Below are 20,632 nucleotides of genomic sequence, written 5' to 3'. Positions count from 1 at the left end.
AAAAACAAAGCTATTTGTGGTATTTTTATAGATGACAGTTCTAAAACTGTTTTATTAATTTAACCATAACAATATTTATATTGATCAGTTACTTTTAAAATTTATTTAACATTAGTTCACCCACATTTCATGGTATAGTTTTAAACATTAATCTATAAATTGTTGAAATCTTAACTTGTTTTCATGAGAAAGAAAATCATTGTTGTTCAATGTGTATATTACTAAAACCAATTACAGTATTCAGTTTCCACATGATAGTTAATTTTAAGAAACAGTTCTAAATACACATAAGAATTTGGTGTTAACAATTTACACAGCTCATCTTTTTTTCATTTTAATTAATTAATAGGAAGAAATACAATCTTTAACATTATTGTTTGTGCCTGCTTCTCTCTCTCTCTCTGTCTCTCTCTCTCTCTCTCTCTCTCTCTCTCTCTCTCTGTCTGTCTGTCTCTCTCTCTCGTCTCTTCTGTCTGTCTGTCTCTCTCGTCTCTTCTCTATCTGTCTGTCTCTCTCTCTCTTCTGTCTGTCTGTCTCTCTCTCTCGTCTCTTCTGTCTGTCTGTCTCTCTCGTCTCTTCTCTATCTGTCTGTCTCTCTCTCTCCTCTGTCTGTCTGTCTGTCTGTCTCTCTGTCTGTCTGTCTGTCTCTCTGTCTCTCTCTGTCTCTCTCTCTCTCTCTCTGTTTGTCTTTGTCTCTCTCTCCTCTCCCACTTAGTAAATTAAAATTCACAAAACAAAAGAGAAAAAACCACCTTAAATAAAATGAACAGAAGTACCCACCCGAACTTGGGGAAATGTCATCTATTTCTTCATCCAGCATATCGGTCTGTAATTTAGCAAAGTTGATGAACACCTGTTGGAGAAAGGATTTTAAATAAATGTCCTGTACGTTGTTCAACAATAAATCCTAAAGTAATAAATAAAAGATGTACCAGACTATTTCACTGATTACATGATAAAACATAATAAAACAATGTAAATAGAACATGAAGAGAACCAGTTTTCATTCAGGGGGACTCTTAACTGGTAACAACTGATTACATAATAAAACAATGTAAATAGAACATGAAGAGAACCAGTTTTCATTCAGGGGGACTCTTAACTGGTAACAACTGATTACATAATAAAACAATGTAAATAGAACATGAAGAGTACCAGTTTTCATTCAGGGGGACTCTTAAACAACTGATTACATAATAAAACAATGTAAATTAAGAGTACAGTTTTCATTCAACTAAAACAATGATAAATAAAACAATGTAAATAGAACATGAAGAGAACCAGTTTTCATTCAGGGGGACTCTTAACTGGTAACAACTGATTACATAATAAAACAATGTAAATAGAACATGAAGAGAACCAGTTTTCATTCAGGGGGACTCTTAACTGGTAACAACTGATTACATAATAAAACAATGTAAATAGAACATGAAGAGTACCAGTTTTCATTCAGGGGGACTCTTAACTGGTAACAACTGATTACATAATAAAACAATGTAAATAGAACATGAAGAGTACCAGTTTTCATTCAGGGGGACTCTTAACTGGTAACAACTGATTACATAATAAAACAATGTAAATAGAACATGAAGAGTACCAGTTTTCATTCAGGGGGACTCTTAACTGGTAACAACTGATTACATATTCAAATTGACTGCATCTACATAACAAGGGTGAAAATTAAAGAAAACAAATCACTGTTCAATATAACAAAAACTACTTTCAGAAAAGAAACAAGAATGTATGTTTAAAGACAACTTAGCATGAACAAGTGAAGAATGCTGTTGTGAAGAATTGAGGCCATGGGCTACATATAGTCCTCGTGCATCCCACACACAATTCTACTACATGTACACTGGTTTTTAGAAGCCCTAATATGTCTGCAAATTAGTTAGTTGAATTGGCTATTCTTAAATTAATTTAAATGGACACCAAAATAATTTTAAAAACCCACCAGAATTTTCATAATATTATAACTAATTATAAATATAAAACTATACAATTATAAGCACCGGTAAGTTTAATGCAAACCCCCCCAAAATAATTGGGATCTGTCCGAGCGCGTGTGCGTGTGTGCGTGGGTGTGCCGATATTTCGGATTATGAGTGTTAAACCCCCATCATATTGAAAACATCACCCCTCGTTTAATGTTAATGAAAGGATGATGATATTGGTGTCCCATTAAAGCTATGATAGCGTAGAATATAAAGAACTAGCAAGCAGGTGACAGCCATTCGATGTGTTCTTGTGAAAAAGAAAATATTATAAAACTTAGAACATTTTATAGGATGCTGAAAGGATAATTAAGGTCACTTAATGATGTCAGAGTCATGGAATTTTAGTAGATATCCATTACAGCATGTCACGTGGTCCAGTAGATCATACCTTTGATTTGATATACAATACATGCCACTGACACATGTGGGGGCATTTTGTGGCACAAAAATTAGAGGGCACCGATTATGGCCTGACGTCAACAAATTGTTGTTTTTTAGGGTACCATCAAACACAGGTGACAAATGAGTGGATCCTAATTTTGTTCACTGTACAATTAGTTTCGTGGTCAGAACATGTTAGGTCTTCTCAAAAACATGATGTAGTACGGGGGTAGAAAGGTGCCAAAAAGTGTGTGTGGGGTGGGGGGGTGGGGGGGGGGGGTTACACACACATATATACATGTAAAAATATATAAAAACCATCACTGCTGTTACAAAGAGGTGGGGGGTGGGCACATGCCCCACTTGCACCCACGCTTCTGGTGCAAGTGTGTAGTAAAGTTGTGTGTGTGGCTCTTGCTGTGTAGCCCATGGCCTAATTTAGAACAAAAATTCAATATATATGTGACTCATGTCTTATGTAGTACATTGTTAACAGTTGTTAATTTGTAATATATAGAAATTGAAAGATGCCAGTAACTGGATAGGCCAGTTATATTATTTCCTTTTTATTAATTTACCTTTTAATTTTTTTGGGGAACACATAATTTTCGGAGCTGAGCTGTCATTGCCCACTGATCCCCAACTTTCAAAGCTAATGTGCTAAACATTTTTTTGGTGCTGTAATGACGAGCTACGTACCTGGTCGAGTGTGGTCTGACACACAGAGTAGTCTTCCACATGCAGGCGTTTCTTTGCCGCCTCCATTTGTGCGAAGAGCTTGGCGAGTGAGAGGTGCGCCATGCCGAGCTGAAACTGCATCATGTTGTTGTGTTCCTCCTTGAGCACCGCGTCCGGGAACATCTCCACGATGAACCGCTTCACCGGCTCTGTGTCGGGCACACTGCCAGACACTCGCAGGATGATCGTGTAACCGTTTCCAAACCTAAAACAAAAATCACATACATGCAGGATGATCGTGTAGCCGTTTCCAAACCTAAAACAAAAATCAGATACACGCAGGATGATCGTGTAGCCATTTCCAAACCTAAAACAAAAATCAGATACACGCAGGATGATCGTGACAAATAGCTGTTAGCTGTTAACGAATAGTGTAGCTGTTAACGAATCTAAAACAAAAATCACACATTGATCACAGCCTTATTTCTAACTATGCTGTCCTGGGGATGAACCATGGCTGTCAGGCTGTTACAAAGTGAGAGAGAAAACCTGCAATTATTATGTTATATCATACAGAAAATCACATACCTTTACTTTTGATATCATAATACAGTCAGACATCATTACAACGACTGTCATTCCTACAACATTTACACCATCCGATGGCAAATTGTCGGGAACAAACGTACATCAATGTTATTCTGTTCATTACACCGGAATTCACACCTTCCAACACCGACAGTAATAAATCAGTGTGCTCTAGTGATGTTGTTAAACAAAACAAATTCTTATAACGGCAATTTTGGTAGAACGACAAAGTGACCCAGGGACAAACGTGGTCATTGTAACGAGGTCTGACTGTATATATATATATAAAATTATGCAAAACAATATCAAGAGATATAAACATTTCAATACATTTGACCATAATATACTTTTCAAAAATACTATTACCACATTAAACACAAGGTGTCTTCAAATAGTGACAAGGAATCAAAGGGTGGATTTGAATTTATTGTTGTTTTGTTTGGTTTCTGATTGATAACAAAATATATCAACATAAAACTGTAATTTAATAGAAAGCAGTTTACTAACCTGTTTTTAAGATGTTGTATGCTGCCAAGACATTTGAACTGTCCATTGACCATAATGGCTAGTCGACTGCATAAAGCTTCACATTCCTCCATACTAAACAAGAAAGAATAAAATAATTTACAACCTTTAAATACCAACCCACTCAAGTTCGCAGCTCATCGGTACTGATTCAGTACAAGTGAATAAAAACAAGTGAACACTATGTCTTTTATTTGATTAGCCTTAAAACATTCTATTTGGGAAAAACAATCTACCCAAATTCCTAGCTTTTTACAACTTACATTACTTTAATTTCAGTTTCCATTAAAGAGCATTTAGAATTTGTTTATATCCATTACGGTTTTTTTAAAACTAGGAAACATTTTCTTTCAAAACATATATATATTTGGTGAGTGACACCTGAAAAGCCTATTGCACTGATGAAATGTTGATGCTCTGTATCATAAGCAGGTAACAATACTAAACAATAATTTAGCAGCGACGAATGATAACTGCAATTGCTTGTTTATATCCAATTCTGGTTTAAGTGCTTTGCACATCAGGTGGGTGCTATACTAATGAAAGACAAGTGACTTTCTAACTTTGAAGGTAGATAAAATTAAGACAAAAATTACCTGTGTGAAGTAAGTATGACTGATCGGCCATCTTTGATGATACTATTAATACAATTCCACAGAAATCGCCGCGCTTTTGGATCCATGCCTGTTGTGGGTTCATCCTACAATAATAACAATTATATCTCTTCAATAATTATGCTACAAGACATTCATAAGATAAATAAAACATGTTTGTCAACAGTTAAGACATTAAGTTGGCTGATCTAGATTATTTATGAAAACAAAAGGTATTTTAGTTTAACAAGCAACATCATTAAGTAACCACACTTACACTATAATATTTGTTTTAAAAAAGTTTAGCAATCATAAATTGTGACACAGATATCCCTCCTTGTTCGCACCATAATAAAATAGAGATAAAAATTGACATGAACCAAAAATCTGGGAAACTTGGCAGAATCTTAAAAAGTCAGGGGTTATTTATTGTAAACTTTTCTGGAAAGACAGGAACAAGTTTCAGAAACCTCAAAAATCTAGAATACCACATGCCATAAGATTTCAAATTTCATGAGAAACACTTTTTCGGTTCCGTGCCTTGTGATCATGGGAACCCATCGGAAATTGTTTTTTTAATTCCGTGAAAACAAGTCACAAAAATTTGTGCAAAGAGATACATTTTCAAACTGAAAATATAGTTGATTTTTTACACACCCTCTCCATTATATGAATGGTTGTGATTTTGACAGCTAAATAAAAATAATAGTTTAGCTCTACATCATTTCCTCCCATAATGAAAGCACAGGAAATAGTAAGGGCCTATTCAATTGCAACCTTCAGTACTCAAGCACATGCGTGACATCGACAAAAGTCAACTTCAGTGACAGTAGTCACTACAAAATTACATTTGAATTTAAATACTATTTCTTGACCCCTATGTTTAAGAGACACACTACAAATAATTAGTGCCAGTGATTTTCGTTCAAATGTGTAACGAGTTTGATTTGAGCGCATGTTGGAACTCTGATTCGGGTTTATCTGAACTGCTGAAGTTCGGTTAACAAAACAATTTGAATCGGGTCTTGTGATTGTGTCGAACACACTCTCTAGTGGTGTAATGAAAACATAATTTAAAAAAATATATACATATCATTTTTTTTTAAATTATGTTTCTTATATGACACTACTGAAAAGTGTATTCAATACATATATTAGTTTCGTTGAATTGTACTCGATATAATAATCATGGGAAATGAAATTTCGGTTCCATCATTTTACCGAAAAGATCGTTACCGTGAAATCCAAAGGCCTGATACCAGGAAAATAATCAAGTTTTACATTTCTAAAAGCATTTTGAGAGTACTGCTAAAGGAATACATGTACTCTATCAGGTCCAACAAATTTCTGTATTTCTTAAGTTCAAGGGTGATAACTCTGTTAAAAATGTGTACATCGCTATGAAAGTCAACCTTGATCAGTAACTGTACATCTTGAGGTATTGTTTAAAAAAAAGAAGAAAAAAAAGTCCCGAAATGTGTATGTGGGACAGACAGAAGGAAGGAAGGGATGAAACCTATGGTTCCCTCCAGGTGGACCAGCAAGGAACTAATCAAACAAAGGGTCCTAATTCACACTGACTGAAATGTCTCAATGATATGCAAATGTTTTTGAATATAATAAATTCTGTGAAAAATATCAATTGTGATCATCAACTGACAATTTACTTCAAAATTGTATTTGCTGCCATGCGCAAATCCCAAGAAACTACAAATGAATGGTGTATTCAGGACACCAGGTTATTATATTCTGTACAGTAAAATGCGTACAAACAGGTATGTCACATGTGTGCTACTGAGACAGCTTACTATACGAGTATGGATGAAACATGTCAAGCTCAGATTAAACACCTCAAAGTCTGACTGAGAAAACGTCTCACACAAATCTTAATTGGCTTTATATAAAACCAAAGACTGATTAGTTGTCTTGCTTGTTAGCATACTGTGTTACTCAATTGCAATTGAATGCTCTATTGTTTAACTTTAAGCAATGGCAATATCTTGCAAATGAAAGATGAGTTGGAACTTTTAATGTTGATTAAATATGGAATAAAATAAGTTAAATCACAAAAATAAAAACACTCTGAAATTCATTTCAGAGTAACCAAACCTTGAAAATAAGAAACCTCAAAATAATTTAGAAATTGTAGACACATCCCCCCCCCCGGTTATATGATATATATATACATGTATTTAATATATAGCATTTAAACAAAACATTTCTTACCAAGAAGATAATATTCGGATTTCCAATGAGAGCAATGGCTGTGGACAGTTTGCGTTTGTTACCACCCGAATAGGTTCCAGCCACTTTGTCCGCATACTGAGTCAGTCCCAGCTTCTGGATGGCCCAACTGGCAACCTGAAAACACACACCCACATGTCACACACAGCTAGCAACCTGAAAACACACACCCACATGTCACACTCAGCTAGCAACCTGAAAACACACACCCACATGTCACACACAGCTAGCAACCTGAAAACACACACCCACATGTCACACTCAGCTAGCAACCTGAAAACACACACCCACATGTCACACACAGCTAGCAACCTGAAAACACATACCCACATAGCTAGCAACCTGAAAACACACACCCACATGTCACACACAGCTAGCAACCTGAAAACACACACCCACATGTCACACACAGCTAGCAACCTGAAAACACACACCCACATGTCACACACAGCTAGCAACCTGAAAACACACACCCACATGTCACACTCAGCTAGCAACCTGAAAACACACACCCACATGTCACACACAGCTAGCAACCTGAAAACACATACCCACATGTCACACTCAGCTAGCAACCTGAAAACACACACCCACATGTCACACACAGCTAGCAACCTGAAAACACATACCCACATGTCACACTCAGCTAGCAACCTGAAAACACACACCCACATGTCACACACAGCTAGCAACCTGAAAACACATACCCACATGTCACACTCAGCTAGCAACCTGAAAACACACACCCACATGTCACACTCAGCTAGCAACCTGAAAACACATACCCACATGTCACACTCAGCTAGCAACCTGAAAACACCCACCCACATGTCACACACAGCTAGCAACCTGAAAACACATACCCACATGTCACACACAGCTAGCAACCTGAAAACACCCACCCACATGTCACACACAGCTAGCAACCTGAAAACACATACCCACATGTCACACTCAGCTAGCAACCTGAAAACACACACCCACATGTCACACTCAGCTAGCAACCTGAAAACACACACCCACATGTCACACACAGCTAGCAACCTGAAAACACATACCCACATAGCTAGCAACCTGAAAACACACACCCACATGTCACACACAGCTAGCAACCTGAAAACACACACCCACATGTCACACACAGCTAGCAACCTGAAAACACACACCCACATGTCACACACAGCTAGCAACCTGAAAACACACACCCACATGTCACACTCAGCTAGCAACCTGAAAACACACACCCACATGTCACACACAGCTAGCAACCTGAAAACACATACCCACATGTCACACTCAGCTAGCAACCTGAAAACACACACCCACATGTCACACACAGCTAGCAACCTGAAAACACATACCCACATGTCACATTCAGCTAGCAACCTGAAAACACACACCCACATGTCACACACAGCTAGCAACCTGAAAACACATACCCACATGTCACACTCAGCTAGCAACCTGAAAACACACACCCACATGTCACACACAGCTAGCAACCTGAAAACACATACCCACATGTCACACTCAGCTAGCAACCTGAAAACACACACCCACATGTCACACTCAGCTAGCAACCTGAAAACACATACCCACATGTCACACTCAGCTAGCAACCTGAAAACACCCACCCACATGTCACACACAGCTAGCAACCTGAAAACACATACCCACATGTCACACACAGCTAGCAACCTGAAAACACCCACCCACATGTCACACACAGCTAGCAACCTGAAAACACATACCCACATGTCACACTCAGCTAGCAACCTGAAAACACACACCCACATGTCACACACAGCTAGCAACCTGAAAACACCCACCCACATGTCACACCCAGCTAGCAACCTGAAAACACATACCCACATGTCACACTCAGCTAGCAACCTGAAAACACACACCCACATGTCACACCCAGCTAGCAACCTGAAAACACACACCCACATGTCACACCCAGCTAACAACCTGAAAACACACACCCACATGTCACACACAGCTAGCAACCTGAAAACACACACCCACATGTCACACACAGCTAGCAACCTGAAAACACACACCCACATGTCACACACAGCTAGCAACCTGAAAACACACACCCACATGTCACACACAGCTAGCAACCTGAAAACACACACCCACATGTCACACCCAGCTAACAACCTGAAAACACACACCCACATGTCACACACAGCTAGCAACCTGAAAACACACACCCACATGTCACACACAGCTAACAACCTGAAAACACACACCCACATGTCACACACAGCTAGCAACCTGAAAACACACACCCACATGCCACACACAGCTAGCAACCTGAAAACACATACCCACATGTCACACACAGCTAACAACCTGAAAACACACACCCACATGTCACACCCAGCTAGCAACCTGAAAACACACACCCACATGTCACACAACAAGACAATGACAAATGAATGACAGAATAAATGCTTAAAATCACAAGGAGCAATAAGGTAAACAATAGTTGTGTTTAAATCACAGTAAGACACACCCTTCAGCTGGAAGAAGAAAGGAATGTTTTATTTAATGACACATAACACATTTTAATTACTTATATGGTGCCAGACATATGGTTAAGGACCGCAAAGATAATGAGAGAGGAAACCTGCTGCCTCCACACAATGGGCTACTCTTTCTGATTAGCAGCAAGGGATCTTTTATATGCACCATCTTCCAGACAGGACCATAGTACATACCACAACCTTTGTTATACCAGTTGTGTAGCACTGGCTGGAACAAGAAATAAGCCTTAAGCTGAATAAAGAACAAGTGTTTAACCAATGACCTTGATCTTGGAAACTTAAAAATACAACTTATGGTACAAGTTAGAAGTCAGAAGTTTGAAGACATGTGTTGAGCAACTTGGACTAAACCACTTTTCAACAGTGACCTTTGAGTTAATGTCCAGACAAGAAATCTCATGCATCCACTTTGCATGAAAGAGTCCTATAATAAAAGTAGAGGAGGTGGTTTCCAATGAATCTTTTGTATAGGTACTCACGGTTTTTATTTCATGTGTGGGAACGCCGCGTATCCTGGCATAGAACTCGAGGTGCTCACGCCCGGTAAGCAGATTATCCAAAGCATCAAACTGTGGACAATATCCCATCTGCTGTCGTACTTTGACCATGTCCTTCAGTATGCTGCAAGACACAGTATAGGTGGGAACAGTTGGATGAATGGAGCAAATGAAAAACTGAAGAAAACTAAAAAAGTTAATTCATTTCAATTTTCATGCTTATTATATATTTAGTTAAGATTTTAGCACGCTGTCTTGGGCACAGATCTCAGCTATCTGACAGTGGGTTAATGGTTAGGTGTTAGTGGTTAGTGAGAGAGAAGTCGGTGTAGCGGCCTGCACACTTACCCATTGTGCTGTTAAAACTCACTCTCAGCGAATGTCATCAGGTACCAACCTAGTAACTACTAGTCAGATGCACAGGAAAACACTTGGTCATTATATTTATTAAAGCAGAGTATTTTTGCCAATGTTACCAACAGGAAGTGAATTGTTCATATGTTACAAAACATTAAACCAACCTGTAATTCTGTACAAATGCAGATCCCTCTGTGACAGACTCATCACCAGTCAGCATCTTGAAAGTTGTTGTTTTTCCAGCACCGTTAACCCCGAGAAGTCCAAAGCACTGTCCCTTAGGCACTCCAAGACAGAGGCGGTCAACTGCAGTCATCCTACGTTTACGGCCTGGCCTCCAGTAGACCTACAATAGATGTATCACAGTTAACACAACTAAACAGAGTAAGGTGGTTCATCACAACTAGTATGTTTTACTTTGATCACAGATAACACAACTAGACAGAGTAAGGTGGTTCATCACAACTAGTATGTTTTACTTTGATCACAGATAACACAACTAGACAGAGTAAGGTGGTTCATCACAACTAGTATGTTTTACTTTGATCACAGATAACACAACTAGACAGAGTAAGGTGGTTCATCACAACTAGTATATTTCACTTTGATCACAGATAACACAACTAGACAGAGTAAGGTGGTTCTTCACAACTAGTATGTTTCACTTTGATCACAGATAACACAACTAGACAGAGTAAGGTGGTTCATCACAACTAGTATGTTTCACTTTGATCACAGATAACACAACTAAACAGAGTAAGGTGGTTCATCACAACTAGTATGTTTCACTTTGATCACAGATAACACAACTAAACAGAGTAAGGTGGTTCATCACAACTAGTATGTTTCACTTTGATCACAGATAACACAACTAAACAGAGTAAGGTGGTTCATCACAACTAGTATGTTTCACTTTGATCACAGATAACAGAACTAAACAGAGTAAGGTGGTTCATCACAACTAGTATGTTTCACTTTGATCACAGATAACAGAACTAAACAGAGTAAGGTGGTTCATCACAACTAGTATGTTTCACTTTGATCACAGATAACAGAACTAAACAGAGTAAGGTGGTTCATCACAACTAGTATGTTTCACTTTGATCACAGATAACAGAACTAAACAGAGTAAGGTGGTTCATCACAACTAGTATGTTTCACTTTGATCACAGATAACAGAACTAAACAGAGTAAGGTGGTTCATCACAACTAGTATGTTTCACTTTGATCACAGATAACAGAACTAAACAGAGTAAGGTGGTTCATCACAACTAGTATGTTTCACTTTGATCACAGATAACAGAACTAAACAGAGTAAGGTGGTTCATCAGAACTAGTATGTTTCACTTTGATCACAGATAACAGAACTAAACAGAGTAAGGTGGTTCATCAGAACTAGTATGTTTCACTTTGATCACAGATAACAGAACTAAACAGAGTAAGGTGGTTCATCACAACTAGTATGTTTCACTTTTATCACAGATAACACAACTAGACAGAGTAAGGTGGTTCATCACAACTAGTATGTTTCACTTTTATCACAGATAACACAACTAGACAGAGTAAGGTGGTTCATCACAACTAGTATGTTTCACTTTTATCACAGATAACACAACTAGACAGAGTAAGGTGGTTCATCACAACTAGTATGTTTCACTTTTATCACAGATAACACAACTAGACAGAGTAAGGTGGTTCATCACAACTAGTATGTTTCACTTTTATCACAGATAACACAACTAGACAGAGTAAGGTGGTTCATCACAACTAGTATGTTTCACTTTTATCACAGATAACACAACTAGACAGAGTAAGGTGGTTCATCACAACTAGTATGTTTCACTTTGATCACAGATAACACAACTAGACAGAGTAAGGTGGTTCATCACAACTAGTATATTTCACTTTTATTACAGATAACACAACTAAACAGAGTAAGGTGGTTCATCACAATTAGTATATTTCACTTTGATCACAGATAACACAATTAAACAGAGTAAGGTGGTTCATCACAACTAGTATATTTCACTTTGATCACAGATAACACAATTAAACAGAGTAAGGTGGTTCATCACAACTAGTATACTACCAACAAAAAATAAGGGAACGGGTGAAATTATAGTGAATGTTTTATTTCGATTAACATCTGGAAAACCAATTTGGGGCGTGTATATCAATATCTGGTGTGTCCACCATTTTGGGCGATGCATGCTCGACACCTTGATGGCATACTGTTGATTAATGTACGTATGGTTGCCCTGGGTATTGCCCGCCATTCATTCTGAAGGGCTACCGCAAGCTGGGCCACGTTGGCGGGTGCTGGGTCCCTGGCGTACACTCTCCGCCCAAGAACGTCCCACAGGTGCTCTATAGGGGACATATCGGGGGACTTAGCGGGCAGTCGATTGTCGGTATGCCTTGTTGTCGTAGGTAATCGGTGACTATCCGAGCGCGATGTGGTCTTGCATTGTTGTCTTGAAATTCAAAATTTCTGCCAATATTTCTCGCCACTGGAACAACGACAGGACGCAACATTTGGTCCAGATATCTCTGGCCAGTCAAATTTCCATTAACAATAATCAAATCTGTTTGCCTGTCATGTGTGATCCCTCCCCACACCATGACACTACCACCCCCATTCGCCATTTCGTCTCTTCATTAAGGTATCGTTTTGGGGCCATTTTCACACATGTGATTACCTCACTTGCATCGGTGTTTGTGAGTTCCACCATAAGCACATACACGTGATCTTCTGTGTGCACGTGCATCACATGCTGTTCATGCATGATGTGAAATTTCATTTTGATCAGATGAAGCGTTCAGATGCAACGCCACTGTATTGTAACAGTGCATGTCAACGATAGTTACATTCACATCAGTCGTTCCCTTATTTTTTGTCGGTAGTATATATTTCACTTTGATCATAGATAACACAACTAAACAGAGTAAGGTGGTTCATCAGAACTAGTATGTTTCACTTTGATCACAGATAACACAACTAAACAGAGTAAGGTGGTTCATCACAACTAGTATGTTTTACTTTTATTACAGATAACACAACTAAGCAGAAAGATTTAACAGACTAATATGAGTAAGGTGTTTTTAACATACCTATTGTAGTCTCATGTTCTGTGATGGGTGAGCAGAAGAACTCAAGTATTCAACCCAATGGTTTGTTACTTTACTGCTAACAGCCAAATATGAACATAAAATTCTTTAGTCTGATTATACTGATTTCTGTTCTTTGACACATTTTAGTGAGATTTTCAGTCTTAAGTACATCATTTTCAGCTCTGAGACACAAACCTTAATGAGATTTCCCAGTCTTAAGTACATCATTTTCAGCTCTGCGACACAAATCTTAGGGAGATTTTCCCCTCTAAATACATTGTTTTCTGTTGTGAGACACATTTAGCAAAATCTTCCAGTCTGAGTAAATAATTTTCAGCTCTATGAGACATAAACCATAGACTTTTCAGTCTCAGTACGTCGTTTTCAGCTCTGTAAGACACAAACCTTAGAAAGATTTTCCAGTCTGAGTACATCATTGTCAGCTCTGTGAGACATAACTCGCTGGCGTTCTCTTGCTACATCCACATCCTCATTTTCTATTGGGCTCTCATGTCCTGTAATCTTCCTGCAGTGAATTGAAAAAAAGATAAATACAAATTATTATATAATTACAAACTTCCCACCATTATACGAGTTACTCCATTCTCATTGGACAACGTCACTTAAAACCTTAAATCCTTCAAAAAACCTCAGAAAATGACATCATTACGCCAAAACAGGTGATGGAAAGGAAATTACAAAAACATGGTGTGTTGTTTCAGGTAGGTGGCAACCAAATATTATAGGGTGGTTAAGACATGCTCCCCCGGAAAATGTATTAAAACCATGAAAATTTGCTTGGGGGGGTCAACCCCCGAAACCAACACCCTGCACAAGCTCATGTTTTTTAAATTATATAAGAACTGTTTGTTGTTGTTGTTTTATGAGCTTATAGATGCTTAACTGTCACATATTGTATAAAATCGCGCAATGTAGCAAAGCAATTTTATACTAAAAATCTCAAAATGACGTCATTATGTAAAACAGGTCAAGGGAAGAACGTTAGAAACTGATTCATGAATTATGTGTATTTTTAACTAAATAAACATGTAACAGTCACACATTAAGTATAAAATCGCTTCAGTACGCTACACGATTTTATACAATTTGTGACTGTTATACATCAATAAATTCACAAAAAATTACAAAAAATTCTTATATAAAAATACTACATAAATAGTCATAGCAACAAGTCACATTTACGTTGTCTCAAATTCCCAAACAGACTTAATAAAGAGAAAGTCTGAGAGAGGGACTGACCTTGGTTTGATAAAGAACCTGTATTCAATAAGGAGATTGAGCAGGAAGCACCCAATGCCCATCATGAACAGACTGAAGAGGTTGCGGCCCACGATGTTCCAGGAAAAGATGTTGTACACACATTCCTCACCTGCAAACCAATACACAGATTAAACTAACGTAAAATAAAATCAGTTGTCATAGGACTCACAAAAAAATGTATCAAATGAAATGTTTTATGACCTGTCCAAATTTTCTTTTTAAATCAGTTCCCCAAAAGAACTGTACTACTCTACTGTTGTAACCATAATCAAACTGATAAATTGCATATTAAAATATTTCGATATTCCACTTCATTTTACAGGACTCTGAAGATCTTAATAAACTTACTAATGTGAGTTGTTATTTTACTGAACCTGCTGTAAAACATAAAATTTGCTAAAAAAAAAATACTATGTTATAACTGTATACAGAAATGAAGAGAACAAGCATCAAGAAACATATAATTACTAACATTTTGTTCTTATATGACTTACTAAATTCTGAATGGATGACAGCATTAAAAACTGAGTATTATTATTTTATAAAAAAGAAAGAAATTGCCACCATGATAAAAATGAAAACTGGTTTGTGTATTTCAAACTTTATCACTTGTATTATTTGCAATTATCAGTCATGCTACACAGTGTTATACAATATGTTATCACATGACACTGATGAAATCACAGAAAACTGCTGACACAAGTACAGCTGATACCGTATCTACATTGAGATCAGCTCATAACCGGTAGACACAAGTACAGCTGATACCGTATCTACATTGAGATCAGCTCATAGCCGGTAGACACAAGTACAGCTGATACCATATCTACATTGAGATCAGCTCATAGCCGGTAGACACAAGTAGTCAATACCATATCTAGCATTGAGATCAGCTCATAGCCGGTAGACACAAGTAGTCCATACCATATCTAGCATTGAGATCAGCTTGTAGCTGGTACACACAAGTAGTCCATACCATGTCTAGCAATGAGATCAGATCATAGCCGGTAGACACAAGTAGTCCATACCATATCTAGCATTGAGATCAGCTTGTAGCCGGTAGACACAAGTAGTCCATACCATGTCTAGCAATGAGATCAGATCATAGCCGGTAGACACAAGTAGTCCATACCATATCTAGCATTGAGATCAGCTTGTAGCCGGTAGACACAAGTAGTCCATACCATATCTAGCAATGAGATCAGATCATAGCCGGTAGACACAAGTAGTTCATACCATATCTAGCATTGAGATCAGCTCATAGCCGGTAGAAACAAGTAGTCCATACCATATCTAGCAATGAGATCAGCTTGTAGCCGGTAGACACAAGTAGTCCATACCGTATCTAGCAATGAGATCAGAATGTAGCCGGTAGACATACGTAGTCCATACCGTATCTGTAATGAGATCAGCTTGTAGCTGGTAGACACAAGTAGTCCATACCGTATCTAGCATTGATATCAGCTCGTAGCCGGTAGACACAAGTAGTCCATACTGTATCTAGCAATGAGATCAGCTCGTAACTGGTAGACACAAGTAGTCCATACCGTAGCTAGCAATGAGATCAGCTCGTAACTGGTAGACACAAGTAGTCCATACCGTATCTAGCAATGAGATCAGCTCGTAACTGGTAGACACAAGTAGTCCATACCGTAGCTAGCAATGAGATCAGCTCGTAACTGGTAGACACAAGTAGTCCATACCGTAGCTAGCAATGAGATCAGCTCGTAACTGGTAGACACAAATGAGATCAGCTCGTAGCTGGTAGACACAAGTAGTCCATACCGTATCTAGCATTGATATCAGCTCGTAGCCGGTACACACAAGTAGTCCATACCGTATCTAGCAATGAGATCAGCTCGTAACTGGTAGACACAAGTAGTCCATACCGTAGCTAGCAATGAGATCAGCTCGTAGCCGGTACACACAAGTAGTCCATACCGTATCTAGCAATGAGATCAGCTCGTAGCTGGTACACACAAGTAGACACAAGTAGTCCATACCGTAGCTAGCAATGAGATCAGCTCGTAGCTGGTACACACAAGTAGTCCATACCGTATCTAGCAATGAGATCAGCTCGTAACTGGTAGACACAAGTAGTCCATACCGTATCTAGCAATGAGATCAGCTCGTAACTGGTAGACACAAGTAGTCCATACCGTAGCTAGCAATGAGATCAGCTCGTAGCTGGTAGACACAAGTAGTCCATACCGTGTCTAGCAATGAGATCAGCTCGTAACTGGTAGACACAAGTAGTCCATACCGTAGCTAGCAATGAGATCAGCTCGTAACTGGTAGACACAAGTAGTCCATACCGTGTCTAGCAATGAGATCAGCTCGTAACTGGTAGACACAAGTAGTCCATACCGTAGCTAGCAATGAGATCAGCTCGTAGCTGGTAGACACAAGTAGTCCATACCGTGTCTAGCAATGAGATCAGCTCGTAGCTGGTAGACACAAGTAGTCCATACCGTATCTAGCAATGAGATCAGCTCGTAGCCGGTAGACACAAGTAGTCCATACCGTAGCTAGCAATGAGATCAGCTCGTAGCCGGTAGACACAAGTAGTCCATACCGTATCTAGCAATGAGATCAGCTCGTAGCCGGTAGACACAAGTAGTCCATACCGTAGCTAGCAATGAGATCAGCTCGTAGCTGGTAGACACAAGTAGTCCATACCGTATCTAGCAATGAGATCAGCTCGTAGCTGGTAGGTGGTCATCTCGATGAGGCCGCGGCCCAGACAGTAGTGTGGCATCAGCAGAAACACTTGCTTCAGGATATTGTTGATGACGCCCAATTCCTGCACGGATCATTAGCAACAGAAAAAACAAGGCATAAAACGTAAAACAAAAATACTGATGATCAAATTGAAAAAGGATTATTGCTCTTACATCTTCTGGTTTTTATTACTCAAATCTATATTGTTAGTAATAATGATCTGTAAAGTAATCTAAAATATTTAATGAGCAACTAAGCAGTGTAAAAAATGAAATTAGCTGACAACTGCAATACTTTCTCATAGGGACTATCCTGAGAGTTCAGCCCTAGCAAGACTTCTGTTTGTGCTTTTTACTAATTTTTAAAACACTATCATACGTTAATGTAGTATCGTGTGTTTGAAGTCTCGGTTTTAGTATAGCCATTCTTGGCTGGAGATTTGTGTTACTGTTGGAGTTGTCTCCCAGGCCGGAAATAAACATGTTATTGACTAATGTCGAATTGTAGTAGTCAGTCTCAAATATTAGCGTTATCACACGTAACATGTTTTAAATATAAAGCATTATATTGATAAATACATTTGGAATGACCTTTGGCCAAATTATTTCAAATTCCCTTTGGCAACTGGAAGAAATAATAATTTTGTACGTACAAATTTAATTTAGACAAAAATTGATATTGGGAAACTACAATTGAAAACATTACCATGTCCAGAAATGCATTAGTTATAAAGATAGTCATATTCTAAGCAAGAATTACTGTAAATTGTAATTTTAATAAATTAAATGTAAAACAATTTTGTTGAAAATCTTTTAAAATGGCTACAATCTCAGGATAGGTTTTTTAATTATTAATAATGTGCAATAACATTCTTTATCAAATTTCAAAGTGCAACATTTTTACATATAATTGATACTACTGTTGACCAGCTGCAATACTTTGATGAAATACTACACAGTAAAGATACATGAAGCTGTATACACTAAAGGTGTAACTATACTATTAAACACGGTACTGACCGGGTCATCCGACTCAAGAATTTCCAGTATGAAAGTGGCAATAGTGGACACAGTACCGAGAAACACATTGGCACAGGACAGTGTCACAAAGGCAGAACTTGGCACATCAAATAGACGTGAAAATGGATACATCATTGGAATAATGGCCCATCTGAAATATTACAACAAGATTGCATAAACAAAACAGCTGGTGATAATACATTAAACAGTAAACTCCCACACTTAAAAATATTTAATATTTTTAATTGCTAACATTTGAAAGAAAATTAATGTTACCAGAATGTTAATTAATAGCTACTAAATATCAGGAAAATCTTAACTATGAAATATGCGCCACAGTTGAGAGAAGAAACCTGATAGGTCCACACAGACTACTTTATTAACAGCAAGGAATATTTCATATCACACAGCACATATCGCACAGCCTGTGATATATCAAACATGGAACACTCATTCTTACCCACTGGACAAGGTTATCCAGCTTTTGCACGGTGCTAGAAAAATCTATCTGACTCGAGGGCTAGAAGATTTCTACATACGTGTGATGTCATAACTCATATTTTACGACGAATAACGTCATAACTCATGTTTTTCAAAATTCTATTTGCCATTTCACGTTGTATCATTGTTTTAAAAATATTTAAACAAATTAATATTTTCAACTTTATATTTCTTGTTAAATTGTTGCATTTTTATGTCATTGCATAAGTGGGACTATATTTTTCAGCGTATGATTAAATGAGTTTCATTGTTTGTAGGTGAAATGTTTACGAATCGTTCAACAATAAACAATGTTTTGTTACTGTAATTAAATGGGCAAGAAAAAAAATCAATCACCATTGTGAGGTATAGATAAGGCAATTCCAACCCTCGGGACAAAATGTTTTTGTAAGGACCTCAGTAAACCTTGACCTTCACAAAAAACATTTTGTCCCTCGGGTTGGAATTGCTTTATCTATATCTCAGAGCGGTGATAGATTCTATTACCATGTCCAACTGGTCCAGTGAGCAATATCAACCCGAAGATCTCTTGTATCTCCCAAATTAATCTTAAACATTCAGTTAAAGGCACATTCCTCAGTTTGCTGCAATTTTTAAGATGTTATCGACTAACACATACTTTTTAACGATTGTAATTACATATCCAGTATATTTTTCTGCCTAAAATATTGTGGCTGTATATTAAACATGTTTCTGATCGTTCTAATATTTGTACTAGGTTAAATTTCATTTTATTTCCTAAAATATATTTTTTCATACGTACAAAATTATTTGAAGACAAAACTGAGTTTTGGCTTTTTCAAATATTAAGACGATCAGAAACACATTGAATATACAGACACTGACATTATAAACAAGAAAATATATATAATATGTAAGTTTAATCGTAGAAATATTTTATTTTTCAGAAACATCTTACAATGCAGCAAACTCAGGAATGTCCCTTTAAGAATTCCACAGAATTAAATGTCTCGCCTACAACAAATTTACTCGATGCCACTGAAAGTTGTATCCATAGATGTTCATCTTAATGCAGATATATATATATAATATATAATATATAAACATTGAAACAAAATAGAATTTAAAACAAAAAATAACATGCACAACAAATAAACAAGTTTCATTGATTTAGACTTATAGTTTATTAGAAATGGGGCAAAATGCTAAACTTTAATGTGGAATTAAATGCAAAAGTTGACAATGTGGCCGCTTCTATAATACCTACATCTCGCCTTTTCACATGATAAAAGAGAGACAGAAACTGTGCTCACCCATATAAGCCGAGTAGAGCAATAAGACAGGGCAGGTTTGTTGCTGACACATAAGCTTGTTTGTTGAACGCCAGGAAAATGAAGATACACAGGGCGGTCGGTATCAGGTAGTTCATCTGAAACAAGGAAAGAAATGTTTGTTATGACAAAGGCGGGACGTAGCCCAGTGGAAGCCTGATGCACATTGGTCTAGAATGTGTGTTTGTGAAAGGGGCGGGACGTAGCCCAGTGGAAGCCTGATGCACATTGGTCTAGAATGTGTGTTTGTGAAAGGGGTGGGACGTAGCCCAGTGGAAGCCTGATGCACATT

General features: G+C 37.8%; 1 protein-coding gene across 3 annotated transcripts in view; it reads right to left on the bottom strand.

Annotated features, from left to right (window-relative positions):
* LOC121374869 (phospholipid-transporting ATPase ABCA1-like) overlaps window positions 1-20,632 on the bottom strand; it is an 83,601-nt gene that overhangs the window by 1,329 nt on the left and 61,640 nt on the right. For all 3 annotated transcript variants that reach the window (XM_041501976.1, XM_041501978.1, XM_041501977.1), the window contains 12 exons: window positions 20,323-20,438; window positions 18,548-18,698; window positions 17,487-17,610; window positions 14,787-14,916; window positions 13,932-14,052; window positions 10,580-10,761; window positions 10,041-10,182; window positions 6,989-7,123; window positions 4,766-4,869; window positions 4,152-4,244; window positions 3,078-3,321; window positions 781-853 (listed from right to left, as the gene is read on the bottom strand). In XM_041501976.1, coding sequence (XP_041357910.1) covers window positions 781-853; window positions 3,078-3,321; window positions 4,152-4,244; window positions 4,766-4,869; window positions 6,989-7,123; window positions 10,041-10,182; window positions 10,580-10,761; window positions 13,932-14,052; window positions 14,787-14,916; window positions 17,487-17,610; window positions 18,548-18,698; window positions 20,323-20,438 — 1,615 coding nt within the window. The remainder of the gene's footprint in view (window positions 1-780; window positions 854-3,077; window positions 3,322-4,151; window positions 4,245-4,765; window positions 4,870-6,988; window positions 7,124-10,040; window positions 10,183-10,579; window positions 10,762-13,931; window positions 14,053-14,786; window positions 14,917-17,486; window positions 17,611-18,547; window positions 18,699-20,322; window positions 20,439-20,632) is intronic.

This window comes from Gigantopelta aegis, chromosome 6 (assembly GCF_016097555.1).
Source record: "Gigantopelta aegis isolate Gae_Host chromosome 6, Gae_host_genome, whole genome shotgun sequence".
Classification (NCBI taxonomy): domain Eukaryota; kingdom Metazoa; phylum Mollusca; class Gastropoda; order Neomphalida; family Peltospiridae; genus Gigantopelta; species Gigantopelta aegis.
The sequence above is the reverse complement of the archived record's forward strand: the minus strand, read 5'-3'. Positions and strand labels throughout refer to the sequence as shown.